Raw genomic sequence first — 16,036 nt, forward strand, 5'->3', positions numbered from 1 at the left:
AGAAGGAAGGGGACTGACGCTTCAGCAGGGTCTGTTGTGACAGGACAAGGGCAAATGGTTTCATGCTAAAAGAGGAGAAATTTAGACTGGATATAAGGAAGAAAGGTTGTTTATTTTTTACCATACAGGCAGTGAAACAGTGGCACAGGTTGTCCAGAAAGGTGGTGGATGCCCCCTCTCAGGGTCAGACCAGAGGGGCTCTGAGCACTGATGGAGCTGTGTGTGTCCCTGTTCATTGCAGAGAGAGGAAACCAGGTTGTTTTTAGAGGTCCCTTCCAAATACAAACCACTCTGTGATCTCCTATGTGTGCTCGCTGCCCTGGAAGAGATGGCTCAAGCCCAGCCCTGCAGGGCCGGAGCAGGAAAGGACAGCAGGGTGGGGAGCTCCTATCAACTCCTGGCACTGCAGAACCACCACGGGTCGTGGTAAGGACAGAAATGCCACAGCCCTGAATGAGGAAAGGCCAGGCGCTACGAGGAGGCCCAACCCTTGTGCAAGGATTCTCCTCCCCCTCTTCACACTGGCAAACGAGGAATAGCCGCAAAACCCCTTTCCCTGCGATATTCCAACCACAAACCCACACCGCAGGGCAGCAGGGCAGCAGGGCATGCCCCGGGCCGGGCCCACACGGCAGGAAGTTGAGTGCGGGAACCCCAGCAGGCCGTACGCCGCCAGATGAGCGAGACGTTAATTACTCCGCAATCAAAGCCTCCGCTTAACGCAGCCCCGACCCCCGCCTCCCAGCCAGCCGGCCGGCCGCAGGGCAACGCCGGGCCCCGCAGCCCCCCAGGGCCTCACCTGGCGGCGCCGGCAGTGCGCAAGGGACGCTCCTTTGTGAGCGGGCTCCGGCGGGAACACGGCGCCCGGAACGAACGTTCCGCTGCCAAAACGTTCCGCCTCCTCCCTCCGCCCCGCGGCCTTTTGTAGGGGTTCGGCCGCACGTGGCACGCTCGCAGACACACGCAGAAGGCCGGGCAGGGGGCTCTCAGCGTGGCCGTGATGTCGCAGTGCCGCACCGTGCTGTCCCGTGGTGGCACAACGGGCTGGGCACGGCTCAGGGTTCGCACCGGGCGCCGTGCTGCGGGGCTCTGCGGGCGCACGTGGAGGTGCGGGGCCGGGATGGAAGCACAGGGCTCCGCGGGGCACAGCGCAGACCCATGGCCTCCTGCTCCCCGTCACGGTGGGGTGACGGCGGGCCGCCCACCCCCAGCTGTGTTTCCACCGCGTGGCCCAATGCGGCCCAGCCAGGCATGGCGGGGTGGGAACGGTGTGGGGACGGCTGCGTGGCCAGGGGCTGCCCCACCGCGTTGCCCCCCAGCTCCTCAGGCTGTGCTGCTCCCCTGGGCACGGCTAGCTGTCCATTGCAAGGATTGCTCCGTTACGGCTCTTTCCTCACAGCGTGGCTCCTTCCCCAGTGCAAAGATCAACCACTGCACGGATCTGTCATTGCGCAGCTCCTTCAGTGCACGGTTCCCTCTGCCCTGCACAGTTTCTTCCCCGTTACATAGCTCCATCTCATTTGCAGAGCTCTGTCCCCGTGCACAGCTCCCACTCGCAAATTCCTTTCCTATTGCACAGCTCCCCAGTGTACTGCTCTGTGTTGCACAGCTTCCTATTGCATGATGCCTTCCATATTGCACTGCTCCCCAGTGAACCTCATTGCACAGCTCCACACTGCGTGGCTTCCTTCCCACTGCACAGCTGCCTTTCTATTGCATTCCTCCTTCATGCGCAGCTCCCCAGTGCAGCAGTGCTGCTGGAGGAACCCAGCCGTGTGGCCCCAACCCCTCCCAGTAGGTGCCCACCTCCCCACCAGCAGGGCTCTGCTGTACCCAAGTGTCACCCTGCAGCTGCACCCACTCTGCTCCACACCACCCTGCCACCTTCCTTCCCCTTCTTGCACTTGCCATCTGCCACCAGCCTCCCTTGCTCCCTGGCCACTGCATGCTGCACGGATTAACCTTCCCGGCAGCTGCAGGGTGGGCCCTGGTGGCACTGGAGTGTTGCTGGTCCTGACATCCCTGGGTGGTGTGGGGATGGGATGCACAGTATGGGGACAGACATGTGACAGCACAGGGCGGGATGCTGCTCTGTTACTTCGGTTTGAGTCCCAGAGTGGGGGGGACATGGCCAGCTGCCCGCATGCACAGCAGATGTCTGCCCTCTGCTGCTCCATCCCTCAGCACCTGCTGACCATTGGCCATCTGGACCCCAGATCCGCTGGGGGATGATGCTCAGCTCACTCTGATGGCCCCACACCCAAGCCCAGGGTCCTGGGAGTGTCTGTGCCCCCACGCAGCTCTGTGTCCCCAGATGAGCCCTTTGGGGCCACTGTGGTTCTCATCCCCCCCACCCTCCTCCTTTGGTTGGGGCTGAGCCGCACACCCCGTGCTGTTGGGAGCGCATTGCATTAAGCAGCTCACTGATTAATTATGGATCCAGCAGAAAGCTTTTATTGCATTAGAGTTTACTTGTGGCAACATCCGTATTTATTAAAAAAAAAAAAAAAAAAAAAAAAAAAAGGAACATTATTAGAAATGTGGTGTAAACAACACTATTTTATGGGGGGGTTGATGTTCAGGGGAAGCACTGCAGCTGCAACCCTGTGCCATGCAGGGGTGGCCAGGAAGGGATAGGGCCCTACGTGGGGACACAGTGAAGGACAGGGATGTGGGGACACAGCAGTTTTGGGGCAAGGATGAGCCACCCTGGCTAGGACAGCCCAAGGCAGGGGACAGGGAACAGCATGGAGGCACTCGGCGTGAAGTGCCACCCTAAGTGCCTCCAACCTCATGCAGAGAGGATAAGTGCAAAATGGCCCTATTATGATAATTGTGTGAAATTATGATGGATGGAGATTAGCTGCTTATTGGAGGAAATGGTGGGCACACGTGTGCCATGGCCCGGCTGGGGGACAGGAGGCATGGGGACGAGGATACAGGAACAGGGGTTGGCCTCTGGGGCTCTTCTTATGGCCTTGCCATCCTGGGAGCTGCTGGCTCTGGAGCTGGGGACGTGCTGCAGCACAGACAGCGGGTGCTGCACAGTAGGAGCGTGGCATGGGGATGCTGTGATCCACATGCAGCCCCAGGGGCTCCTGTGCCAAGCTCAGCAAACACATCCCCAGTTAGGGGAAAGCCTGCTTAATGGGAATGGCAGGAAGTTGTGCTGTAAGGCTGTGCTGCGGAGGATGATGAGGCAGCACAGGCACCCCTGCGGATCCTCATACATGGGAGCTTGCCAGAAATGTGGCTCTCAGTGACTTGACTCCTTGACTCTTGCCCAGGTACACCTATGCACATCCCTCAGATGCAACCAAGCTCCAGCTCTGGCTGCATCCCTCTCCAAAAAGCCGCAAAGACCAGGAATTTAGGGCAGAAAGGTGAAAACTGGAGAGGCGTGGAGGGTCACAGTGCCTTCACCCGCCCTGCTGATGGCTGGTGGTCACAGCTGGGGCACGGCATGTGGACACCACATGGCACGAGGCCATAGAGGCCACCCATTGCAGCCGGGAGGGACCCCAAAGCCTCCCACCCATTGGCACAGAGCCTCTCCCCGCTTTCTCCTTCCCAATTTCCTGGGCCCCCCTCTCGCAGCAGGTGGATGCTGGGTAAGAGGTGTGTCTGGGAGCCGTGCTCACCACGCAGCGTCGCCGCACGGGTCTGCTGCCGTCGTCGCCTCCTGGCTCATCGGTGTGGGGTACGCGTGGGGACGTGGGGACAGATGGGGCCGAGCCTCCCCACGTGGCACCGGGGTGCTCCGGAGAGGGATGAGGATGTGCCAAAAGGAAAGGTCCCCCGCGCGCGGCGATGGCACCGCTGCCAGATCCTCGCTCTGCGTTTTTCCTTTTTTCCCCCCCCCCCCCCGTTTGGCTTTTGGCAGCAGTGCTGGGAACAACAACAGCCCCCCGTGGCCCCGGCCCCGTGCCAGGGCGGGTGATGGCAGAGGGGCTCTGCTCAGCTGCGGAGCATCCCCACGCTACACGCTGCCAAGTTCCCTGCGCTGGCACCACAGGCGGCTCCGGAGGCAGCGAGGCTGGGGATGGATTGTGAAAGGGAGCGAGGAGAAAAAAAAAAATGGACGCATGCCATCGCTGGAGCGGCGAGGCTGCCAAAATGCCAGCAGGCAGCGTGGGGCCGAAGCCAGCCGGAGGGGAGAGGAGGGTCTGCAGCCCATCGTCGTGCGGCACATGGAGGACGGGCAGCGTGGCGGAGTGCCGCTTGGCCGGAGCAGGACGGATGGAGGATGATGGAACTGGAGAGGAGGAAGGTATGACTTGCCTTCGTTTGCATGCCTGCTGGGTGCGTGGCGGTGGGCTGGGTGCCCGTGGCCTCGCTGCACTGCTGGTGCCAACGTGCTCCCGACGCCTATGGAGGAAGGTATGGGGCTGTGGGTACTGGCGGTGCTGCAGGAGGGGATGTGCCTTCGCCGTGCGGTGCAGCACAGGAGGCTGCCCAGGGCCGGGGCTGGGCTTTGTCTGGCCGGGCTTTGTCTGCTGCGATGGATGGAGGCGGCAGGGCTGGGACATGAGGGGCCGGCTGGGAGCAGGGCACGGCGGGAGGCTGTGTTTGGGAAAGGGGAGCGATGGGACAGCCCAGTGAATCGCAGCCCAGAGGGTCTCAGGTATCTGGAATGCAGCAATGCTGCTGCCAGGGGGCAGGGTGGTATATGCCCTGGCACCGTGTACACAATCCCATAGGAATCAATCCCATAGGAATCATCCTCTGCTCCCGGTCTGTAAACAGGCTCAGGAGGGGCTGGAGGGCAGAGCACAGCCATGGAGATTGTGCTGCAGTCCTCAGCACAAAGAGGACGGTGAGCAAAGTGCTGTCCTCACCAACAGGCTGGGCTTGGGGCTGCATGTTTGGATGTGTTGGGGATGGGGTTGCAGCACCAACAACGAGCCCCCTGCACCACCCCAGCTCCTGCACAGCGCTCTGCACCCACCAACGAACCCACTGTGCCCAGCAGATTCTCTTGCCCTCTGCTCCCACACCATCGGGACAACTTTCCCTGGGGTCCCCAGCCCAGGGGATGCCCCGTGAAAACCATTGCTCAGAGCTGGATCAGGCCCTGAGCTGCCACCGCAGGGGGCTGAGATGTGCCCCCCCCCCCCCCCCCGTGCTCCCCCTCTCCCTCATTTTCCTCCATATTTCACAGTTCCTGCTTCCTGCACAAGCCGGGGGTCTCCGGGGACTCCAGCCAGATGTTCTCTGCAGCACACCACATTGCTTTCCTAATGAAATATTCATGCAGCCTCGCCGCTTTGCTTGCCATGAAAGCCTTCGGCAGCTCCCAGCCGTGGAAGCCCTGGGCAGGCAGCGCTCTGCTGCTCACAGCAGCTCAGCATGCTTCATCCCTCCGTGCTCATCCTCCTCCTCTTCGAGCTGAGTGGGTGATGCCATCATAGCAACTTTGTCCCTGCTCTCCTGGGACCTTGCATCGTCCACCCGAGGCTCTGCCATAGGGACAGCAGTGTCCCCAGTGGGGGTGACAGCTCTGGGTCCCTGTGTGGCACACGGTGTGGCAGCAGAATGGTGGCAGAGTGTCAGAGGCAGAGGCCTCGCCTGCCCTGCAGCTCCTCAGCAGCCCGCAGCATTAGCGATGCCGTGCACTATAATCCAATTAGGTTGTTTATGCAAACAATCAGGTTTTATGTTTCAGTAAAAAGCTTAAATAACTTTAATCAAAGCGAAAGACCCGATGTTATCACCAGCGCTGTGGTTGGTTGGGATGCCCTGCACCTTACAGGGCCATGCAGTCAGTGCTTCGCCTCCAGCCCATAGCCACTGCCATCCCATGGGTGCTGCCACCATGGGGCTCCCCCCAGCACCATGTCCCTCCTGTGCAGTACATAGCGGGCCAGGGCTTCTCCATCCACGGCCTGGAGACAATTAACTGCCGCTCTGATGAGCTTCAGGTCTGTCCCTCTATCTATCAGTGCCCAGGCAGGGCTATTAGTGCAGTAATTGTGGCTGTGGTCACATTAAAAGGGGAAAGGGCCTGGCTGTGAGTGAGGGAGCATCCCTGGAGCAGGAGCAGCATCCAGCCAGGGCTACGGGGGGCACGTCCCTTCCTTCCCCAAATGGTACATGGTAGAAACAAGGTGGTGGCCACGCTGGGCAGCATCCATCCCCATCCATTCATTAATTCATTCACTCATTCATTCATTCCCCACCTGGGCTGGGCTCGGGGCACAGGAGCAGCCTGGGGCCGGAGCATCGTGGGGCTGGGAGGAAATCTATGCAGCTGCATCCAGAAGGGAGCACGGCAGCATGGGCTGGGTGGCACAGGGATGACATGGCGAGGTGGGGACATGGCCACCAGCACTGCCTTCCCGCGCACCCCGAGTTGGTCGCTGAGTAATAAGCTATGCATGTAGTGTAGAAATAAAACATGTTCTGCAGAACAAATGATGTTAATTTGCTGAGAGGCTCTGAAGCTGAGTATTAGCGAAATGCCTTGAGGGAGAGAGCGGCAGCTGTGCTGGAATTAATGGCAACGTGCCGAATTAGCACCGCTATGCATCATAGTCAGAGGGAAAAATTACCAGAGAGAGGGGAAAAACAGCCCCCTCCACACACCAGCCCGGACCCCGGTGTGCCACAGAGCAGAGCCTGGTGCCCGTGGTGTGCCTTCAGCCCTGGCAGCACAGCCTGGTACCCTGCAGTGAGCTGCTCTGAGCTCTGCAGCTCCCCCATAACGCTGTCTTCAGGAGCACTCAGCATTCCTCAGGATGCTCAGCGTCCCTCTGGACCAAACTGTGCCATTGCAACCTCCCCAGGGGAGCACCTCCTGCTGCTCCCCATCCCCAGCTCCCAGCACTGAGCCATAGGCCGGGTGGTGATGGGCTGGTGGCATCCCCTGTCTCTCTCACTGCCCGTGGATGCTCATCCCTTGTGGCACTGAACACTGCTCTATTTTTTGTCATTCTGACCCTTCTCTCTGCTTTTTGCTCTGCAGATCCTCAGCCCCATGCTGGATGGAGCAGCTCCAGACCAGCCTGGGTGCTGCCGTGCCACCGTCCTGCTGCAGCCCTTTGGGTATTGACCCAGGACATGGGCTTGTGTCTCCTTCTCTGGACAACAGCAGCCAACAGCATGGACCAGGCAATGGATGTGCCACGGAGATCTGCTCCTTGCCGGGCCGTGCCAACAACCGGGCACCCAACCTGGGTGACACGAACAGGAGCCACCCCTCGGGTCTCAGCATCCCCAGGAGGGGGGATCCAGGCAGAGGATGCTCCCTGCCCAGCCACACACGGTGCATTGCCACACACAGCCTGGATCTGACCTGGGGAGGATAACTGAAGCATCACCACAAAGCACCGCCACTGCCTGAGGGATGCACCTACCCACATCCTGGGGACGCTCCGCAGAGGCCACCCCACTCCCATTCTGCTTTGTGCTTTGCTCTATGCACCACCCCAATCCTGTGCAGCCCCAGGATGAGGCTGGCAGCCCCTGCAGCCCTGGGGGCAGAGTGCCTGGCCATGGGGCCGCCGGTCACCGCCGGCTGCATCTGCCGGGGCACGCAAGAGTGACTCCAGATGCATTAGAAGTGCCGCGCTCGAATTTCAATTTCATCGTCTCACAATCATTTTCAGGCTCCTCTTAGTGCCACATTAACGAAGCCTGCTCGTTTGAATGCATAATTAGCCCAAGCATTCTACCTCGCTAATTTCGAAGCAGGAGAAGAGAGTGGGGGGGGGGGGGAAAGGGGGGGGATTTGCATATTAATTTAGCAGAGGGAGAGAAAAATTGTTTACCACTTGCTTCTTGCTGTTGATCACAGCGGACTTAACTCTTTCCCGGGTGCCATCTGGAGCTGTGAGCCTTGTGCCGGCCAACACGTGGGGTAGGATGCAAAGGTTATGTGGTTGCAATTAAATCCCCACTGCACAGCATTATGGCTGCCGGGAGCCAACTGGGGGCACTGGGACTGCAGCAGTGGCTGGGATGGAGGTGTGAGCTGCACATCAGCACTCCTTGAGGGGGGGGCAAATGACTTTGTCACCATGGGCAGACATAGGGGTACCTGCTGCTCATCCTGCAAAGGGCTGTGGGGTCTGGGAGTGTGCACAGAGCACCTTCAGTCTGTCTCCTCCATAGGGACACTGCTGTCCTCCTCCCTGTTCAGCATCACCCACCCTGAGCAATAAGTCGTGCTGCTGCCTGTCCCCAAAATCCCTTTACAAAGGACGCATTGCCGTAGCTCTGGGGCACCCTCTGGGCAGAGGGACACCCACTCCAAGCAGTCCAAGTGCACTGCACTGCTGTGGGAGCCTTTGTTTGGAGTCTGCGGGCACCCTGGGCGGTGATTTGTCTGCCTCCTGCAGCAGGGCTGTCAGCTCGCAGCTGCCAACCACTTCCATTTGTGCTGCCATTAAAAAATCGCAGGTCTGACAGGTAGGAACAAAATAAAGAGGGGGGGGGAGAAGAAGCCTCAAAAAATAACCCGGCAGGAGCATCGTGTGCTCACCACATCTGGAACCCTCCTCACGTCCATTGCGCTCTTTGGATCTGCGTCCCAGAGGAGTTTGGTCACCCTGGGCAGCCCGCACGCAGCCAGCCAGCACAGAGCCACCCCAGTGCATCCCAATGGGTGGGGATGCTGTGCTGGGTCGGCTGCTGCACCTCCTGCAGGGATGGGGCCTGGCACCGAGCTGCCACCCAGGGGACACTGCATGCCATCCCCGTGACACCGTGCTGGCAGAGCAGGGCCGGCCCGCAGAGGGTTAACAGCTGATTGCAGCCTTTGTCTCTGCATCAGTGTACATAATGCGCCCCGCATTTGCATACTGCAGTGTGCGCTCAATTAAAATGAACTTTTAATTTCTTCTAAGTAAATTACTTCTTCCCGCTACGTGACGCGCACAAATGTCAGAATAATGGGAGAGCCTTAATGAGCTGGGAATGAGGGGCGGGGAGGGGAGTGCTGGGGGCCCTTGGGCCACATTGCAGCCACCTCCCAGGGACATTCCTGCTGCCAACGTGTCCCCAGGGGAGGGCAGACCCTGGCACCCATCTCCTCCCCATCCCCTCCTCCTGCCTGGTGAGGCATCCCTGCAAGGTCCTGGCACCTACATACCTCACACCATCCCCAAAACATCCCATGGGCATCTCCCGCACGGGGTGTCCCAGTCTGGCTATTCCAGCCCAACGTGGCCCGGGGTGATGCTCACGGTGACGGTTGGGGTGGTGTTCAAAGGGCTGCATGTTGTGACGGTCAGGATGGTGTTCAAGGTGATGCTCGGCAGCAAGATGCCCTGCGGCCCAGCCCTGCCTCCTGCACAGGACCACCCGCCCGTCCGAGGGCTGCAGACGCGGGGCCAGATGGCAGGCGAGATTACTGCAATTTGATTTTCAGCTAAATCACAAACCTGGATGAGCGAGTGCTGCTCCAGATGCATTATCCCTAATCCCCAGGAAGGGAACCTTTTAAAGGAGACGGTCCCAAGGCCAGCTTGGGAGCAGCTGGGTAATCCTGGCCGGGCTGTGCCGGGGGACACGGTGCACTCCGGATACACCGCGCTGCGTCACCGCGCTCACTGCGACCCACATTTGGTGGCTGCACAGCCGGGGTGGGAGCAGATGGGGCCAGATGGAGTCCCACCAGGAACAGGCGGGCACCAGGGCAGGCCGTTCTGGGAGCCCGACCTGGCTGTTGGCCCCTGGGGAGGAGTGGGGATGGGGTGGGGAAGGCGGGGACACAGCCAGGATGCCCTGAGCCTGGAGCATCCTTGCTCTGCTCTAAGGACCTTCCAACACTTGGGGAGTGGGTGCCATAGGGGGCCATCCCCTTTGGTCACTCCCTCTGGCCATCCCCACACCTATTTACTGGGATGTGGGAATGACTCCTGGCTTGCCAGGAGGAAGAGGAGTGAAGGAGCAGGGCATAGGCTCAGCTCTATGGGGCTTGCTGCACTTGCTCTCCATGCAAGCTGTCCTGGCTTCATGCTTTTGGAGCGCCCACTTTGGCAGCACCCTTTCCCAGTCCCAGGGCCCTTTGGGAGCAGCAGAATTACAAACACTGGAACAGCACAACTTCTGCAAACAAACCAACCCCTCCAGCGGGGGAATGCAGAGCACTTGTCCCTCTGCTCCCATACACACCACCCGTTCCCGTGCTGCTGCTGACCCCGATTTCCCATCGCACGGCGCCGGCAGCTGAGGTCACCCCGGCTGCAGACGGCCCATCCATCACTGGGAGACAACACACACAGCACTGATCACAGAGCAAATGGAACCGGGGGATGGTGCCGATCAATGGGCGCATTAACCTGAGCCCACACCCTGCTCCCCCGGGGCTGGAGGCAGCAGCAATATTAATTCCTCCCCGAGGAAGAGGAGATGTGCGCTGCACAGCTTTGTCTGTCCTCATGCTGCTGCCTCTTCCAAGGCCATGAATTTCCCACCGCGGTGCCCCCGGATTGGGGCTCCCCAGGAATGGAGCCACGAGTTCCCCCAGCGCCGAAATTTACATTGAACCACAAATTAATTTCATAATTTTTTCCTCTCTAATTATGCCAACATCTGCTGCGGGGCCCAAGCTGTGCACATGCATTTTAATACATCCCTCCCCCACGTCTCTCTCTCTCCCAGCACTGAACTTTTCGGTAATTATCAGCAGGAGGAGGGCTCCTTTCCGCAGGAGGGCAAAGCTGAGCGCAGGGAAGGACTCACTGTGCTGCAGTTTGGGGGCTGGGGGCTCCATGTTGGGTTCTGGGGGCCGGCTCTCCCCCAGGCATGTTCCATCCCGTGGCTTCTCGTAGCCTCTTCCTGCAGAATGACCCCACACCAGGATGCCTTGGTCCTGTTTTCCCCCATCTGCAGCAGGAGGGCAGTGATGGGGCTGGCCCTTGTCACCTGCACGTCCAGGTGGCCCCGAGGTGCTGGCAGTGTCCTCCACTCTCCTGCTGCACATCTACTACCACTCAGGAATTGCTTCACAGCCTCGCTATCAGATTTTAAAGATCACCTGGATGCCAAGTAATTTAAACCTGCCAAGGACCAACTGACAGCAGCAAGCTGCTGGGTGCTCACAGCATCCGTGGTGCACTGTAGGGTGCTGCTAACAGAGCAGGAGCTGCAGAGGAGCAATCCACCTGCACTGCTTCACACTGCCCTGTGCATTCTGCACCCAGAGCCCAGAGACAGGGCGATCTCATGATCCACCTGGTGCCCATGGGTGCAGCCCCATAACACCGTGTGCTTGGCACCAGGAATGCCACAAGCACCCTTCCATGTTCATGGCACCCATGGGTGCTGCACCGTCCTGGGATGCTCCCACTCCATCCATCATGGATGATGTCGTACATTGGGGTGCTCCCCTTTCATGAGTGGAAGCCAGAGATGCTTCCCCATATTGGGATGCTCCCACTCACATGCATAGCAGCTATGGATGCTGTAACATAGTGAGATGCTCCCACTCCATGCATGGAACCCACAGGTGCTGCCCCACACTGAGATGACCCCACTCCACACACAGAACCCACAGATGCTGTGCTGTGCAGCTGGTAAGGCAGCACCAGCCCCCTTGGGACACAGAGCCCCAAGCTCTTTCCCAGCAAGCAGCACACAGCCAACATCCACATCTCCCACTCCAGGACCAGGACGCCCCATCCCCAGCTCTGGAATCTCCATGCCCCACATCACCCAACCCATCCACTGACCCCATCCTACGGCACAGCTCTTCTCCTGCCTGGAGAGGGGAGAAGGAGGGCAGAAAACAAAACAATGATAGATGGCAAAGCCACTGAAGTGCCGCCGAGTCGACTCCGTATTTTTAACGGCATTTAAATGCTTCCCAAGCAGATTAATAAGGTCTAGGTAATAGCAGAACCAGTCTATATTTATTCTATCTTAAACGCCAGTTTGTCAGGCTGTATTAATATTGATGGCAAGGCTTGGATTGAGGACAGTGAGCGCCGGGACTTGGCTTTATCTCTCCCCACCAGGCTGCCTCAGCCCCTTATCAGGCCGTGCTGCGCAGCAGCTGCCTCTTCAAGGGCTCAGCGCATCCCTCTCCTCCCCCCGCTCCCTCTTTTTAATCAGAGGAGGAGAAGTTGCTGGCTTGATCGTTCCATTTTTATCTCTTTTATTTACTCCATTTTCATGTCTTTCAGTGCATATTTTATTCCCATCAAGGCAGGACCATTGATAGCTTAAGCTGTCCCCCCCCCCCACCCCCCCCCCTCCCCGGATCCCCCCATGCTGTGTGACAGGGAAGGACGAGGGGGAGTTACGGAGGAATTGTCCCCCTGCCCACCCCTGCTGCCCCTCACTGCTGTGTCCTGCTGCCACCGATGCCCTCAGAGCACCCAGCACCGGTGCTGTGTCACAGCAGGGAAAGCAAAACGAGGACATTTGCTCTCAGGTAATGAGTGCCAAAGGACCCCAACCAGTGTGAATGGCACGGGGAGGGGTGCGGTGTGCCATGGGGTCCCGCAGGACGTCAGGGTCCGTCTTCCTCCTCGCCCCACGTCTGCACACTGAGCACCAAAGGGCCCCGCTGCCGGGAAATGGAAATCCTCATTAGCTAATAAAAAGCCCATCTCTCGCTCTGCCTTTAATATAATTAACGGCAGCCAAGACTTCAATTAAGGTTTTATCCAAACTTCAGAATGCCACTCTCGCTCCGTAATTACGCCAAGGCTCCCTGGGCTGTGCCTGTGCATGCAGTGAGCTTGTCCCAAACGGGGAATGTCTGTGTGACTGCTCCTTGCTGAGAGGCAGAGGTCCTGCTCTGACTTCAGTGGGGAAACATGCTGGAGGGAGAGCATGGTGCTGGGAATCGGGCAGCCCTCACAGCTCCAGGTGCCAATGGGGGTGGGTGGGTGAGAAGGGTGAGGGGCTGGGGGATGGCTGAGCCCCAGGGATGTGAAGAGATGTGTGAGCCCCAGGGATGTGCAGGGATGCAGGGTGCACAGGGACAAGCAGGGATGGAGGGTACCATGGGTACCACGGGGATGCTCAGGAATTCAGGGTGCCCAGGGATGCACAGGGAGGTGTGAGCCCCAGGGACGTGCAGAGATGCAGGAGGCACAGAAGCAGGCAGGAGTTCAGGGTACCGTAGGGATGTGCAGGTATGCAGGGTGCTCACGGATGTGCAGGAATGCAGTGTACTGTAGGGATGCACGGGGATGCAGGGTGTACAGGGATGCACAGGGATACAGCGTACCATAGGGATGCAGGATACATGGGGACATCTGGGGGTGCAGAATGCGTGATGATACGTAATGCAGGGTGCCCAGTGGTTCGCAGGGTGACCAGAGACACGTAGGGATGCAGGAAACACAAGGGTGCACAAGGATGCTGGGTGCCCAAGGATGCCCAGAGGTGCCTGGCACTGCACTGATGCACGGCTCAGCCCATCTCCTGCCCTGCTTGTGGCTGCAGATGAAGGAGCAGCAGCCCCAGGAGACAGCCCCGCAGATGGCAGCGCTGTCAGAGAGACGGGGCCCGTAATCCTCCCCATGGGTCCCATTATCATCTCTATCTGGTGAAAAAACTCTCGTCCTGGATGTGTCTAATCCTAATCGCTCCGTATCGCATGGGGCCACTTCAGATGGCCAGACAGACAGACCTGCCCCCGTTCACACATATCTGCACAGGCACAGCTGGGGGGGGGGGGGGGGAGGGCAGGGGCACCCCTTTGCTCCTAATCCCTGCTCGAGGGCTTCATTTAAAAGGGGATTTGCTGCTGATTTCCTCTGCGAGCCGAGCGGTCAGTACAGGGGTCAGCATCGGAGTGGGGAGAGCTGTGTTAAAAAATAATAGTGGCATGTTAATTGGGGGGGGGGGGGGGGGAATTTGGGGGGGGGAACCCAAGCTTCTGTGTGCAGGGCATGAGGATTTGGGGGTACTCACTGAGATGCCCCATTCGATCCCCTACAAAACCCTCGTGTGCGCGTTCTGTGCAGATCTCTCTGTGCGCACATCCATATTTATGGGGGCACACGGTGTCCCCAGGGAGTGGGGGCTGCCTGGGGGGGCTGCTAGGATGAAATCGGGCAGGGAAATATCCCACAGCAGGTGCAGCCTGCAACGGGGCTGAGCGGCTGCCAGCCGGCCCCCAGATCCTGACACATCTGTGTTCATCAGTTGGACGCCAGATGGGCCCCGGCTCTGCGATTTGGGTTGGGGTGAGGACAGGTCTGACTGCCTCTGGATAGTGGCAGAGCTCAGCCTGGGATGCTCACATGCTGACAGCATTCCCAGTATTCTTAGCCCAGCATTTTTAGCTTGTTTTGCCAGCAGGAGGCTGGAGCTAGCTCGGGAGCTTGGGGTGTGGGACAGCTTAGGGCTGCACCACTGAGCCCCTGTGCCATAGAGGTACCCCAACCCCATGCAGCCCAACCCTATGCATCCCCACCGTGTGCCTCAACTTGACCAAAACCCCACTCCAGGGCATTACCTTTCATGGGAGTTGCGTGCCATGAAGAGGAGGATGATGTGCCTTCCTCCAGCCCTGCCCCTGCCCAGAATCCACTCCAGCCCACATCTTCTCCCAGTCCCACGTATAGAAAAAGTCCTAATGCTAGTCCCCATACCCACTCCTCCTCATCCTTGTGCTTATCCTCATTTTCATCCTCATCCAGTCCCCATCCTTTCCCATCCATTCTCATCCACATCCCTACCTCTATCACCATCCTTATCCTCATCCACATCCCCACCTCCATCCCTATCCTTATCCTCATCCAGTCCCCATCCTTTCCCATCCATTCTCATCCACATCCCTACCTCTATCACCATCCTTATCCTCATCCACATCCCCACCTCCATCCCTATCCTTATCCTCATCCAGTCCCCATCCTTTCCCATCCATTCTCATCCACATCCCCACCTCCATCCCTATCCTTATCCTCATCCCATCCCCATCCATACCTATCCGTTCCCATCCCCATCCCCATCTCCACTCCCCTCCTCCTGTCATTCCCATCCCGATCCCATCTCACCCCCATCCCCATTCCTATGCCATCTCATCCCCATCCCCGTCCACATCCCCACAGGTGCCAGTGCAGCCCTGGGGACACTTGGGGTCAGCCTATTTGGGGCGCAGAGCCCAGCACCCCGCCTCGCTGCGGCTGCACATCCCCACCGCTCGCAACATCGTTTCTTCTCCTCTTCCCCCCTCCCCTCTCTCTCCCTTTTCTGAAAATTGATAATTAACCTTTTGTCCGTGCGGCTGTTGTGTTTATTTGGTGCGGGCGGCTGCGGGGCGCTGATATGGAAATCGCAGCCGGCAGCAGCTCCGCGTCCCCTGCGCAATCTGCGACGCGCACAGCCGCTGGGCAGAGATAAGCAGGTGCTCATTCACAGCCCGCAGCTGCCTGCGAGGGCAGCCCTACCTGATCACTGCAATCTCAGTGAAAAACTACTTGAGGTTGGGCTGCCGTGATGGGGAGAGCCGATAGGCACCGTGCAGCAGCTCCTGGCGCCCGGCTCGCATCCTGCCTCTGCTCCCATCCTCTCCATCGCGTGCGTCTCACTGCTCCATCTCCCTCTTATCTTCCTCTCCACATCCCTTTGATTTTGGGGTTTTTTTTTTTTATTATTTTTTTTATTCCTTAAAGAATTTGTCTTTGTGTTTCATGTGAACTCCCTTCTCCTCAGTTCTCCCTTTCAGTCTTGGCTCCTTCCCCATCCTCCCACCCTGTGCCCACATTTGTGGAGGTGGATTTGGGCATCAGTGGGGATGGAATGGGATGAGGATGGGATGGGGATGGGTCAGGCATGTGTTGAGTATGGGGTGGGATGGAGACAGGGATGCAGATGTAATGGGAATGGAACGGGATGGGATGAGAATGGGGATCAGACAGGGATGGGACGAGGATGGGATGGGATGGGATGGGATGGGATGGGATGGGATGGGATGGGATGGGGTGGGGTGGGATGGGATGGGATGGGGTGGGATGGGATGGGGTGGGATGGGGTGGGATGGGATGGGATGGGATGGGATGGGATGGGGTGGGGTGGGATGGGGTGAGATGGGATGGGATGGGATGGGATGGGGTGGGGTGGGATGAGGTGG

At 58.9% G+C, this 16,036-nt stretch overlaps 1 protein-coding gene across 1 annotated transcript in view; it reads right to left on the bottom strand.

The window, feature by feature from the left end:
• Positions 1-14,636, bottom strand: part of ACSF3 (acyl-CoA synthetase family member 3) — a gene marked incomplete at both ends in the record, with an annotated part of 55,490 nt that extends 40,854 nt beyond the window's left edge. The window contains one exon of the mRNA XM_079541292.1: positions 14,556-14,636. Coding sequence (XP_079397418.1) covers positions 14,556-14,636 — 81 coding nt within the window. The remainder of the gene's footprint in view (positions 1-14,555) is intronic.
• Between the last annotated feature and the right edge of the window lie 1,400 nt (positions 14,637-16,036).

This window comes from Tetrao urogallus, assembly GCF_951394365.1.
Source record: "Tetrao urogallus genome assembly, chromosome: 12".
NCBI lineage: Eukaryota > Metazoa > Chordata > Aves > Galliformes > Phasianidae > Tetrao > Tetrao urogallus.